We start from the raw sequence: 13698 nt of genomic DNA, 5'->3' as shown, positions 1-13698 counted from the left end.
CTCACAGAGAGTGCAGATGACAGAAGTGAAGTGCCAGGAGGGCAGAGAATTTTGTCTGTTTTGTTGACTGATATTTGCCAAATGCTTGGAATAGGACATGCCCACGGTAGATCTACAATGTATCTTCATTGAATGAGCAAACAACCACTTTTGAGCTTCTAGCCTTCACTTCCATCCTCAGCGGAATTCAGGGGGACGTGTGATGGACCAGCAGTGTGCCTCAGAGTTTTCTCAGTGATGGAAATGGTCCAATCTATGCTATCCAACAAATGCTGTTCATTTCCTTTTTCATTGTGTTGTTCTTGAACCTACACCCCTACTCTTCCTCTGATGGCTATAGCCCAGAAAACCCATGTGTCTCTCTGTTAGAGGAACAAGAAGCCCTGGTGTGATTCAACTTATGTATTTAGCTCCCTTGAAAAGTTCATGAGCCTCCCTGATCTGCAGTGAGCTAAACCCTCCCATCTGAATTAGGCCTCTGTTAGTAAACTCTATTATAACCACTTATGAAAAGCATGCTTCTGGAAGAAGAACTTACAAGGGCTTGAGGCAAGACTCTGGTGAGATTTGAGGGACAGCTCTTGGTCCTTCCATCCTAAGGGCTGTGTGGGCAAGAGCACCGCACCAAGGTTTGGGATACCTGTGTTCTGGTCCCATTTCTGTGACTACATGGCCATGATATCCTCAGTACACACAAAGTCTGTAGCTCACTGTCTGTAGAATAAGGTGTTTGAGTTAGATTATTTGGTAGATACTTTCTAGCACCTCTGTGGAACCTTAGCACTTTCTGCAACATTGTTAGAAAGTTAGTAGTTAGAAAACTACTCCAGTATATGCTTAAGTGATCATGTGTCAGGAAAACAACAAGAACAACAACAACGAGGAGTTTTGAAAGACGTATAGGTACTTGCTGGGTTCTTTCCCATTTGGAATTTTTGGGAGATGGGTGTGAATTTTTCGTTGAGTTCTTATTTGTAAAATACTGTGCTATGGAATACAGGAGGTACAAAGATGAGAACACCATAGCCTCTTTCCTACCATATTCAAAACAAAGTAGAGGGAAAAATAAAAAATAATTATAACACAACATAGACTGATACATGACACAGGTTGTTAGATGCCAGCCCCAAATTTGCAATTGGCTCTAGCATTCTTTCTAGAATACAGCATGCCCCTTTCTTTGGAGGAACGTTCCTTTTTTGGGGGCCATCTTTGGGCCAGACGTTAAAGCGCTGCCAGAATTTGGACTGGTTGTGATGTCAGAAGGCTGGAGTGCAATTTTGTGTTAGAGATGTGTTACTGAGGTTTTGACTTTGCAGGTATTTTAAAATTTAGAATTTAAAATTCTAAATGTAAGTCCTTTCTTGAGGCTTAGGAATAAACAAATAACAAGCAGGTGTTACTGAGCTTAGTGGGAATCTGTACTTGGTCCCTGGAGACACCACAGAGCTTGAAAATTACAGTAAATACTCAGAGGTTTTTAACCTTTGTTTGTAATACTATTGTTTGTAGCTTAAGTGGTATTACTTGGTACTAGGCATAAGTGGTATTACTTGGTTTTGGAGGCAGCGTTCTGCAGTGATATCAAAGAACATGCCAGGCAGTGGTGACTAGAATGGCATTGTGTCTGTACAGAGTTTTGCAGTGACAGCATTGTAGAAGGTGGGGTCTCTGAGGATGACAACCTGCCATCCTTTGATGAAACCTGTTTCCTTGCCCCTGAGAGGCAGCATTACCACCACCCCCCAGTGTGATATGCTCATATGACTCTGCCAAATGAAGCCCACTTTTCCTAACTCCTTGAGCATTTTATTAACTGTGTTGTTAGTAAGAATGAAACTTAAGTTTGAATCCATGTCTGATTATACATTATACATATAATTCAATAAAACACACCCGTTAGCAGAGTAACTCCAATCACTTCTACACAAATTGCAAGGGTCTGGATAGTCATTCTTCCCCATTTTAAAATGTAAATCCCGCCATCCCCATAGATGAGAGGGGGCCGTCTGGATGTCACGGTATCGACTGACTTGGTTAAACTCTTGAGAACCAGAATTTCAGGGTTGGAAAAGAACCTGCAGATTGTGTTATGGAGTCACCCTTTTTAACAGACGGGGCCACCGTAACCCAGAAAGTGAAAACACCTGCTTCAGTTTTCAGAGGTTGTTTCTAGAGGATACCTCCGTCCCAAGGTGTCTGGGATTTTTGCGTTGACTCTGCAGCCTGCAAAAGCTGCTGTGTTTCTTTCCAAAGGGTGAAAGAGCCCTGGTGTTCAGGAATTTCGAAGACAGAGCTGCACTAACCGCTTCTGTGGCTCAAGGGTAGGAAGTCGAATTTTGTGATAGCATTGATGAATGGAGCTCCTTAGGTCATGCAGAGGATTCAACGAGATCAGACTAGATAGCTCAGTGCTCTGGTGAGGTTGAAGCTAAAGGAACAGAAATCCATAAACAAAGCTGAGATGATGAATGGCCTCATCCCAAGTTAGAAGCTCTAGTGTGCATGTGTGTGGCAGAGCTCCATATCTCTGGGATTGTAAACAGAACATGGTATTGAAGCATTTGCTAATGCACACAGCATTAAAAACTAGTGACATTCTTGGAATTCTTATTTGTATTAAGGTTGATATTTTGCATTTTTTGAAATCTGCAATCCCTTTAACTCGAGCCCAGTAATAAACCTCAGGATTTGGTAAGTGGAGATGGGATGAACATGGTCTTCCTAATTACCAGAGCAGGTAAAATGAAGAGATTCTCTCTGGCGGGGAGAGAGTGGTGGGTGCTATTTTTAACTCCTATGAAAGCTTTTTTTTCTTTGCCCCAAGATTTCTTTGGACTCTTTTTTTTTTTTTCCTTTTGCATGTATTATCAAGAACATGAATCTCTCCTCTCACACGTTTAAAAAAAAAAAAAAGGAAAAAAAAATCCTCTTCCCAGTGGAATGATTCTGTATCTAATGAGTTTTAAATTAAACCTTCTGGAATTTAACTTGTATCTGGCTAAATAGTTACTAAAAAATGTAAAATGAGGTCCAGGAACTCAAAGCAGATTTATAGTGCACATTTTGTGTGTTCGTAATAGAGAAGCCTGTTTATATCCTTACTTCTCTGTCCTCTTTCTTTTTCCCTGGTTCTGACTCCTGTGATGGCTGTCCGTCCTGGTCCTGAGCTGTTAGTTTCTATTTCTACTCATTCTGTTGCTCTGTATCTGCCTTTACTGCTTGCCCTATATCCTTGGGGGAAGAAACGGGAATCTGGCTCCTGTCGCTCTCTGTCCAGCCCAGATGCTCTCAATTTGTCCTTGTCTCCCACGCTCCTGCCACTTTCGAACCCCTGTCTCCCCTCAGGATCTTGGCTCCTGTTATTTCTTCTTTTGCTGATGCCCTTCTGCCAACTCGTGACATCACCGGATTCTTCTCCTCTTAGGTACAGTTTGAACGCCGCCTTCTCAGACAGGTTGTCCCGGACCCCTAGATCTCAAATGTTTTCTTGGAAGACCCTGTGAGTCCATCTACGTTAGGAGACAGATAACCAAGAATTGGCTACGGACAAATTTAGAGCAGAACAATTGTAAATCTCTACATTCCACAAATAAACCCCAAACCTAAATTATAGTAAATGCCTGCTAATCTCCAGGCTTTCTCTTTGGCTCCTGTGTAGGGCTAGACCCCCTCCACCATCCTGTCTGGGCTTCAAAAGAATGTGACCTTCATCTCTGCTTTCAGCTTCTGGGTTTGGTTTTTGGTTTTATTTGTTTTTGTTTGTTTGTTTTCTAGTGATGCCTACTGAATTAAAAGGCAAGTAGGCAAGGTTTGTTTTTGTTTTTGTTTTTAGAGCAGTGGGATAGGTTCTTAAGTGAGCAGTGGTTTGTAGCCTTAATTATTAGCTAATGTTTGTTACCCAAAAGCTTTAGACAACTACAGTATGAACCCACTTTCTGGCTGAGTAGACTTCAAGGATGCCCTTCAAAAGAGGGAGTGGTGTAGGGATGTGTCAGGGAAGAAATGAAGTGATAACGTTGACTTTCTAAAGATATTGTTGCTTTTTTTCCCCCCCATACTCCCAGGGATATCAGCAAAAATGGTGCAGCCCTTCAAGGGAACATTATTCTTCTAATCAGAGACAAGTGGGAAACTTTAAGTAGCTCTTCAAATCAAAATCATGTGTGTGTCTGTTCTGTGAAATGACAGATGTAGGTTTTTCTTCAGATAGAGGTTTGTTTTCCCTGTTCTGCCTTAGCCACAATAACTTGAAATGGTCTGTCTGCTGGCACGAAAACCGAGGAGGTGGGTGGAGGGGCCAGGATGTTGCTGCAGGAAAGTCGAGTACATTCCGAGGGCGCCTTTTGGGGACAAGCAGCTGAAGCATTTTTTATAGTCAACTGAGATAACAGGAAAGAAGGAATATGGCTTTTTATAGTCTGACTCTTGAGAAAATTCAGTCCGCTCATATTGGCCAATTATCTCCCAAATGAGTATATCTTCGTTTAAGTTCCAGCTTGTGACGTAAAATGTGACTGTTGCATCAGCCTGGTTTTTCGAGTACAGCAAGTTGTTTTCTACACCAGAGCGAATGGTGGAACCCACTGAGACACTTGGCATATTTAAAACCTCGAACTTGGATCCGTCTGCTCGTTCTGACCTCGTAGAGTACTACCGCGAGATAGACCGAGTGGTTGTCGCAAGGTTAGACTTTCTGGAATAAGAAGCTGTGGATCCATCTACCTCGTTATTTGCAGTAGGTCCCAGGGGACCACGGGATGCCCTAGGGTGAATTAGTGAATTATGGTGGTGGCCGGAGAAATGTCAGGCTGCCAGGGCAATGGAATTTCTCAGCCAGCATTCTACGTTACACCCCCTGGTTACACGTTCTAAAATATATGTGCCATAGCTAGACCTACAGCCAGCATACCACAGGCTTCCCGAGTCAGCCTTAAAGATAACTTAGTCTTTTTCCTCCTCATGTGTTGAGAAGGTTTTAAAGAATGCTGGCGACACAGACCATATATCACTACGTGATTGTTTGGAGAGCGGCATGAACTTGGGAAGCAGAAAGAAGCCATTCATAGTTAAATCCTGAAGTTTGTAGGTTCATTTTTAAATTTGTTTTCTTTGATATAAAAGATTATTGAGCTATAAAAAGCGAGCTTACCACAAAGGACTCAACCTGTAGTTATTGAGTTGAGGCAGAGAACTTGATATTGTAATTTAGATTTTAGAAAATGCTGGAATGGGGGAATAGATATTTTACCTCTCCGTCATAAATAGTTATAAAGAGTGCCCACTTATGGGTTAGAATAAGTCAAACAGAAACTGTTTCCTTATGAACAGAGAGAGAGACACACAAGGTTACCAGAGCTGTATGGTAGGATATGACTGTATCCACATACTCTGGTGCATCCTTGACACTTGCATGAAAGCTGCTTTAAAGGCAGATTTAAATAAAACTGATTAAATTCCTGTTAGGTTCAAAAGAAGTTGATGTTAGGAACATCTCACAAAAGTGAATTGGTTAACGTTTCTGTGAAGGGGAAAGATGGTTACACATATGAAGTTATTTTAGCTTTGATTGTAGGCCGTCTACGTAGCACCAGAGGACCATATGATCTGCAGACCGAAACTGTGCAAAATCACCTGAATAATCAATGGGGAAATGACCAGTTCTATGACCTTTTCAGTCTTTTGTCAAAATATTAAAGCTTTCTTACTGTAGGTTATAAATGTATAAGGCAATGCAAAAATAAAAGGGAAGCTAAGATTAATTTATTGCCCTACAATTTAAAATGTTAGGGACACTGATAATCAACCTGTTTTATTTCTTTGAGGAGAACTTACCAAAAGTAGTTTGAACATGTTTGCCCTCTTATTGTGTCCCGTACGACATGTCTCTTTTCTCTGCTTCAGTGAATTGTCCTGTTCCTTCCTGAGTCTGGATCTGCTTCCAGCGTTGGTGCTTTCACAGCTGTGAACTCAGTGTTCCTTCCATGTCACTTCCTCTGGGACATCTTCATCTTCTTCCTTACAGTGACTTTCCAATTTAGTGAAATTCCACTGTTACTGCTTTTTATTTCTGGGTTACACTTGTTTGTGCTGACCCCATACCTTCTGTTGATTATGCACTTCTGTAAAATGTCCAGTGAGTTTATTCCCATGAGATGGGGGAGGGCAACACGACTGCCTGCTGTCTGTCTGTCTGTCTGCGTGTGAACTGAACGATGGACGAGCAGGGACCAGATGCCGACCGTCGTGGAAGTGACACGGTGGTTTGGTGATCATGATAGGCATCGGTTATTCGCGTGGGGATTTCTGGACCAAAACGCTAGCGGTGAAATTTGTGCTTTATGTACTTCAGCATTAATATACTGTGACAACTGAAGTGGGAACCCTGCTGTTTGGGGGCTACTGGTGTTAGGTGACCAAACGGTGGTCCCTGAAATTTAAGCACGTTGGAACCATGCAAAGTGAAGAATGCCTTAGTCTGGTGGTAAACTGTTTGTAATACATTTAAATCTTGGCCTGATGCCCCTTGCCTGTTGCACATCAAGTGAATCCACCGTAGCCAAGTGACCTAGAAATTGAATTGAGAAGTGAACAGGGAGTTATGAAGTGTTTGATTCAACCACGGAGTCAGCTTTGACTCCTCTCCTCTTACCTAATACCTCAGTGGAGTGGGCGCTGGAGAAAGCATATCAGCTTCCATCCAGCATGGGCAGGCCCTGGACACACGGTGTCTGGGTGGCCCCCTTAGTCGTTTTGTCTGGCTCTCTCCTTCCTCCTCCACGGTCCCCTCTCTTCCTCGGCCTGTTCATTACTTCCTGTGTCCTGTCTCCGGGTACCGATTCTCCTTCTGTCATTATATTTGTGTGTGTCTCGGTTCCCATTGCTGTGATCCGCATCTGGGTGGTTTTCAACGTGTGCTTCGGTGACTACCGTCACCACCTAACTGAATTCCCCACCTTCCTCGCTTACTTCTCCAGCGACCCTCACCTGCCATCATGAGAGAGATCTTCCTGAGAGTCCGTCTTCCTGAGTTCTCTCCTTGGGTCCTCCCAGCTCCCGATTGCAGAGTAAAACTCACACGTCTTACCAGGCAGGCCTTTAAGGACTTGCACTGTCTGCCTCAAGCCTGCCTCTCCCACTTCATCACCTCGCCCCTTGCCTCAGGAACCCAGAATTTTAACAAGACAGCTGTATTCATGATCTCCCAGATATGCCTGCTTCCTTCCTTCGTGTTCCTCAAAAGCACTTCTCTTGGTTTTTCTGACCCCTGCCCATTCTCAAAGACTTACCCCAAATGATCTTTCCCGTATGGTCTATTTTGATTTCCCAGAAAGGTGTTTGCTCCTCTCTGATAGCCCACCAGATTTGCATTTTATAATTTCCAGTTGTCACTTCTGTGCTGATCTGTGTTGATAGCTACCCTTTATCGTCTGCTCAGTTAGCTTTCATGTTCTCAAAGGGCAGGGGCTGGATCTTCAGGAGCACCAGGAATGGCATTGGACAAAGTGGTAGGCGCACATTGTTTCATTGTTTTAGTCAGTGTTCTATCCACCTCCAGCTTTCCTCTGGAAGCTGAACTGCGTGCTAGAAGCAAAACATAGCAAAATGAGGTCCCTGACCTCACAGAACTCCCGCTGAATGAGGCATGCACAAAAGTAGTCAAACAACCCACGCAGCGGTAAGCTAGGTGCCAGGACCATCAGTGAATGACAACCATGGAGGCACAGAAGAGGGACACCACGCCCAGGTGAAGGGCAACTGGGAACGCGTCTAGAAAAGGGGACAATGAAGCAAAGTCTAAAAGATAAGGAGGTGTCAAGTAGGTGAGCGGGGCTGGAGTGGAAAGAGTGTTCAGGTCGTGGACACGGGATAGGTAAAGCACAAGAGGACCCTGAATACTGAGGAAATGAATGGAATTCAATTTAGCTGAGTAGTAGAAAATAAGGTGAGACCCCAAAACCTTCAGAAGGACCAGGGGTCCTGTGATGGGAAGAAACTGGACATATCTGATGAGTGTTTACAAAGGAGGACCTCCAGGACTGGATACTTGGATGGGTGAAATGCGGGAGCAACAGTGAGGTTTCTGTTAAGGACCACTTGGTGAATGGAGGTATTAGGGGAAGATGATGAATTTGATTTTGGATATTTCCAGTTTGAGTTGCTTCTGGAATCTCTACATGAAGAGATATTGTAGTAGAGAGTGTGGAGCTCAGTGGAAAACTTTGGTTAAGAAGTACAAATTTGGGTGACATCAGCATCTGGCGTGGTAGAGAAGGAGTATAGCATTAGCAAAGATGAGGAGGTTAACATCAAACCTTAAAGCATACCAATACTTCAAAGGCATAGGAAGTGGAGTCTGCGCAGCATATTAAGTTGAAAGGGGCAGAGAGGAAGGAGAACAATGGGTGAGTGAGATGTGATGGATATCCAAGGAAGAGTGAAATGCGTTTGTTGGGTTTAGCAACCTGAAGCCTATAAGTCACTTTCGTAAGAGGAGCATCCTGTAGAAAACAGGCAGGATCCAAGCTAGATGGTAGTGTGTGGAGAAGTGGACAGTTCTTTGAAATGCTGATCATGGAGGAGAAAATTTAAAGAGGGTAGAAGCTGGAAGGAAATGGAGTTGAGGGACTTTTACTGTTTAAGCTGGTGGGAATCTGATCATGTTAAAAGGCTGATGGGGGACGCCTGGGTGGCTTGGTTGGTTGGACGACTGCCTTCGGCTCAGGTCATGATCCTGGAGTTCCAAGATCGAGTCCCGCATTGGGCTCCCAGCCCCACGGGGAGTCTGCTTCTCTCTCTGACCTTCTTCTCACTCGTGTTCTCTCTCTCAAATAAATAAATAAAATCTTTAAAAAAAAAAAAAAGGCTGATGGGAAGAATTTGTTAGTGATAAAGAAGTTGTCTATAAGCTGAATTTAGACAGAATTTAAAACTCCCCTTACAGTTCTTGACCCCATATGTCCTTTTATCTTTCTTTATTCTAAATCATTTAAAGTTCATACTTCTAATCACTCACAAACGCATCTGCTGTTTCACTGTGATCTTATTATCCTAATGAGACTGCAAATTCCTATACAGCAGGGCCCACACTGTTCTCCCTGGTTCTGGTTAGCACTTAGCTCCCTGTCTTAGTGAAAACCCTCAACACATACTTTTGGCACTCCCCTGTGTTTCTTTGTTTATTTTTTGAGGAGATAACTAATGTCTCCTGTGTGCCAGAAATTATTCTAGATGCCAAGGATATAAAAATCACTAAGCCAGAGATATCTCTTTTTCCCAAGGACTTTATAATCTTGGGATACAGTTAATAAACAAGTAATAAAACACAAAAGCAAAGTAATTATAGAATGCAAAAGATAGATAATAATCTTGAGTGATTATGTGTGTGTATATTCATATCTATGAATATATTTATATCTATCTATATATACATACATCTATTTATATTCATATATCTATATCTATATCTGTATCTGTATCTATATCTATATCTATACATATATAGAGATCTTCTTCTTCCTGAATTCTTTCCATTGTTGGGGAGTTAAATGACACGAGAAGACAGTGAGTAACAGAGACTATTGTTTTCTTCATGTAGTTTGTTGTTGACTGTTTCTAAAGTCAGCAGGAATGTAATGGTTATAATGGGCTGTGTGTTTTGGGAGTTTTGTTGGTTGGTTGTTACTTAGCATTTGAGAAACTAACCAACTCTCCACATTTTCTCTTTTCCCTTTTAGTCATTTGCCATCTTCCATGTATGAATGGCGGCCAGTGCAGCTCAAGGGACAAATGCCAGTGCCCTCCGAATTTCACAGGGAAGCTTTGTCAGATCCCGGTCCACGGTGGCAGCGTGCCAAAATTGTATCAACATTCCCAGCAGTCAGGCAAGGCCCTGGGAACCCATGTAGTCCACTCCACTCATACCTTGCCTCTGACCATGACCAGCCAACAAGGAGTCAAAGGTAAGCTTATTTATTTTCTTTTTGCCCATTCATCAGACTTCTGCTAACCTGTCAAACCCACACGGAAGCGAGTATCTGCCCCTGGCAGGGCTGGTATTGAATCAGAAACAAGTTATGTGGTCTGTGGCCCAAGAAATGGCAGCAGGGACAGAATACGGGCCCAGGTCAATGGCTACAGTACTTTCTAGACCACAGAGATTTGGTATCTAGGAAATAAACCAGAAAGGAGCCCATCCTTCTGTGCTGGCTCTGAGCACGGAAAGCTATTACCTGCACATTTCTGGGAAGGCCCAGGAAACAGAAAGATGAGCAAGGCCGTGTTGAGGACAAATATGCTCTTGGATCACATGCTACCTGCTGGTGAATGCCTGGTTTATTTTGTAGTTGAAGGGCACTTAGTTTTAGTAATAAACAATTAGTTAACCTCACTGGGCTTCAGTTGATTCCTCTGTAGAGGAAGGTAAACTAGGTCACTTGGAGCTCAGGAATTCTATGACTAACTCATTCTTTTAAACCTGGCATCTCCTCCATGCCCAGTTTTTGGAAAGGGGTCAGAGAAGAGTGACTGGCCTTTACTCTGTAAAACTTGAGTGTTAGCATCACAAGATGAAATTGTATGTGAAAGCAGCAGAAAGTAAATACATAAAATATCACACGTGGGTCTTTGGTGGGTCACAAGATGCACACGAGTACGTCCACACTCTTCTGTCCGGGCCCAGAGAATGACGCTTTGTGAAATTGTTATTTCCTCTGTTGATGTAGAAAGGTGTATCTTCCAAGTTTGGCAATGGAAACTCTGAGAGATGCAAAAGTAATCAAACTCTTGAGTCTTTACTACTATCCTTTGATAAAATGTACCCAACAACCATAGGCAGCATGGATTTCGTAGTTTCCTGACTCTGAAAAACAAATTTTTATCTCATGAATGGGCTACTGGGAGAGGCTTTAATTTCTCTGTGTACATCCAATTTTATCCCTTAAAAATACATAAATTCAGGGCTAGTTTGTATTTGAGATGTATCCTCTTATTCTCCAGAGTTGATGGCTATACAGCAGACATGCTTATGCACTCTATATTTTATGCCCTGGGTGGGGATACACATATAGCTGCATACGTGTGTATGTAATATTTGCTCTCGTGCCAATTTGCAGGATATTCATGACTGACTTTTTGTTCTGATCTCTTTTAGTGAAATTTCCTCCCAACATAGTCAACATCCATGTGAAACACCCTCCAGAGGCTTCAGTCCAGATACATCAGGTTTCAAGAATTGATGGCCCAACAGGCCAGAAGGCAAAAGAAGCTCAACCAGGCCAATCCCAAATCTCTTACCAAGGGCTTCCTGTCCAGAAGACCCAGACAGTACATTCCACATACTCTCACCAGCAAGTCATCCCTCATGTCTATCCCGTGGCTGCGAAGACACAGCTTGGCCGGTGCTTCCAGGAAACCGTTGGGTCACAGGTGAGCAACACCGTCTAGCCTGTGTTAGGAACGCCTTCTAGATGTGGTCTTGTAGTAGTAGGAAAACCAGGGTTGGTAAGATCATCTTCTGCAGAAGGGGCTGGCAGACTGACCCACGAGCCTGTTTTTAAGTTGTACTGGAACACAGACACATCCATTCATGTGCGTAGGTCTGTCCTTGCATTCATGCTATATGATAAAATTATGTTGTGTCGGTGAGATCATGTGACAGCCAAGTCCTAAAATGTGGTCTGCAAAGCCCTTTACAAAAAAGTTTGCTGACCTCAGTCTGTAATATTAAGTAGTGATCTTTCATAATTGCTGTTGGAAGTCCATGATTGCCTGTTTATATATTTTCTTCATTTAAGGTGATCTATGTATAAAATATGTGTCTGACGTGAGACATAGTATGTGAGATGAATTCTGCAAAGATGTTTGAAAACCTTTATGCCTTTTTGCAATAGCTTGTGGGTTGTAGGTACAGAGGAAATCTGACCCCTTTGTGTAGTAATAACTTGACATCTTTCCTCTCCTGATAAAAATTCATCACTAGGATGGCGATACAAGAGTTGTTTGAAATGCATTTTAATATTGAATTTACATGTAACTTCAGGCCTATATAATAAAGTGGGAGAAAGGCTTGACTTTCTTTAAAACTCATTGTTGAATGTACATAGCAAAGGCAATGGAAATACATTGGTTCCTCTACCCTAACTACTTTGTGCTGCTTGCTTTGGGATCGCATGATAGTGATGTCGATTTGTCCGATGGTTCTCCTTGTCATTTTGATATGGTTTGGATCCCCCATGAGAAGAGTAGATGAGGTAACTATATTATAATTTAGCTGTTGTTATCTGAATATTAAAAAAAAAATACTGTGTGTGGGAAGTATTTGTAGAATCAGTTGTTACTGCTTTGACACCTAGAAAATACTTTTTAGGTTCTGGACAAGTTCATGGTAGGGTTATACTCTTTCTTCCAGGGCAGTAAGACAAAACTGGTTTATAGTCCCAAATAGAAAAGAGCACCCATGGGGATAGAGTCAAGGGTCTTGGCTAGTGCCATGGGCCCAGCACTGTGCTAGGAAATCAGCTTCCTTGTCTGTAAGTTAGAGCTAAGAATATGGAGGTGTGTCAAGATGAGACAACATAATGTGAGCCCTGCTTTGCAACATTAGAGAACTCTGCAAGTGTTAGCTTAGAAGATGCTTATCTATCCAGATAGAGTCAAACTTAAAAATAGAGTAGGTGTTTGCTCATGTCCTGTAATTTCAGTAAAGCAAGGAAGGCTCGATTTCCCCAATCATAACCTTTGTCACCCCCCTGCAGATACCTGACATGGGCCCACTGAAGGGCACCTTTTCATTCCTCAGTTGAAGACCAGGCTTAGACAAATGCTTTTTAGAGAAGGAACGTCATCAATTTAGTTTAGAAGTGAAGACTGGATTCTTGTGCTAAGCGCAGGTTCTGATAGGGTCAGTGGTCTAAAGAAGCTTCACACTTCACAATGTTGCCCTGGGCTGGCCTTGGAGAGAGAGGATGATTTTGGTGCCATTTGCATTGTTTAGTCATTCCGGCTTGGGTTGGTCATGAGAAAGGAAAAACCAGGTCCTTTTAAAACTACGTGCCCAGTATCTTTCTCCCTGATTTCCAAGTTGGAACACAGAGCCTAAAAAGTAACAAAAGGAGGCATTAACAAACTTACAACTTTGGTATAATAGTAGGGAGATGATTGCTTACCAGAATGGGTAAAAATAAACTGCTTTTGAGCCTCAGCTGGACAATACAGTCAAAGTGAATTGGGTAATTAGTGGTGTTGCCCAAATAATTCGAACTCTGTGGAATAGTTTTTCCTTATCTGGATACTTTTCTGACTTTGGGTCTGAATGATCCAGCAGTGATCTCAGTTCTTAATTTATTTTGCATGTGTAGTCACTCATACACAGCTTCAAAATGAGACCTGTTTTCAGAAAACATTCTCACTATTTGTCTTCTTGTTACTGAGAGAAGTGTTGCCCGGTACCTGTGATTGCCCAATTAATTTGTGTAATTAGGATGATCTGGGCATTTAAAAATATACTGCTGGGGCACCTGGGTGGCTCTGACGGCTAAGTGTCTGCCTTCGACTCAGGTCATGATCCCAGCATCCTGGGATGGAGTCTTAGTGTTAGGCTCCCTGCTCCGTGCTTCTCCCTCTTTCTCTGCCTCTACCCCTTCTTGTGCTCTCTCTCTGTCTCTCTCTCTCAAATAAATAAAATCTTAAAAAAAAAAA

General features: G+C 42.5%; 1 protein-coding gene across 9 annotated transcripts in view; it reads left to right on the top strand.

Moving 5' to 3' along the window:
* The window catches only part of LTBP1 (latent transforming growth factor beta binding protein 1), a 400132-nt gene that overhangs the window by 196105 nt on the left and 190329 nt on the right, over positions 1-13698 (top strand). For all 9 annotated transcript variants that reach the window (XM_059405447.1, XM_059405446.1, XM_059405445.1 and 6 more), the window contains 2 exons: positions 9738-9962; positions 11153-11427. In XM_059405447.1, coding sequence (XP_059261430.1) covers positions 9738-9962; positions 11153-11427 — 500 coding nt within the window. The remainder of the gene's footprint in view (positions 1-9737; positions 9963-11152; positions 11428-13698) is intronic.

This window comes from Mustela nigripes, chromosome 7 (genome assembly GCF_022355385.1).
Source record: "Mustela nigripes isolate SB6536 chromosome 7, MUSNIG.SB6536, whole genome shotgun sequence".
In the NCBI taxonomy this organism is placed as follows: Eukaryota; Metazoa; Chordata; class Mammalia; order Carnivora; family Mustelidae; genus Mustela; species Mustela nigripes.
This window is presented reverse-complemented; position numbering and strand designations above follow the sequence as displayed.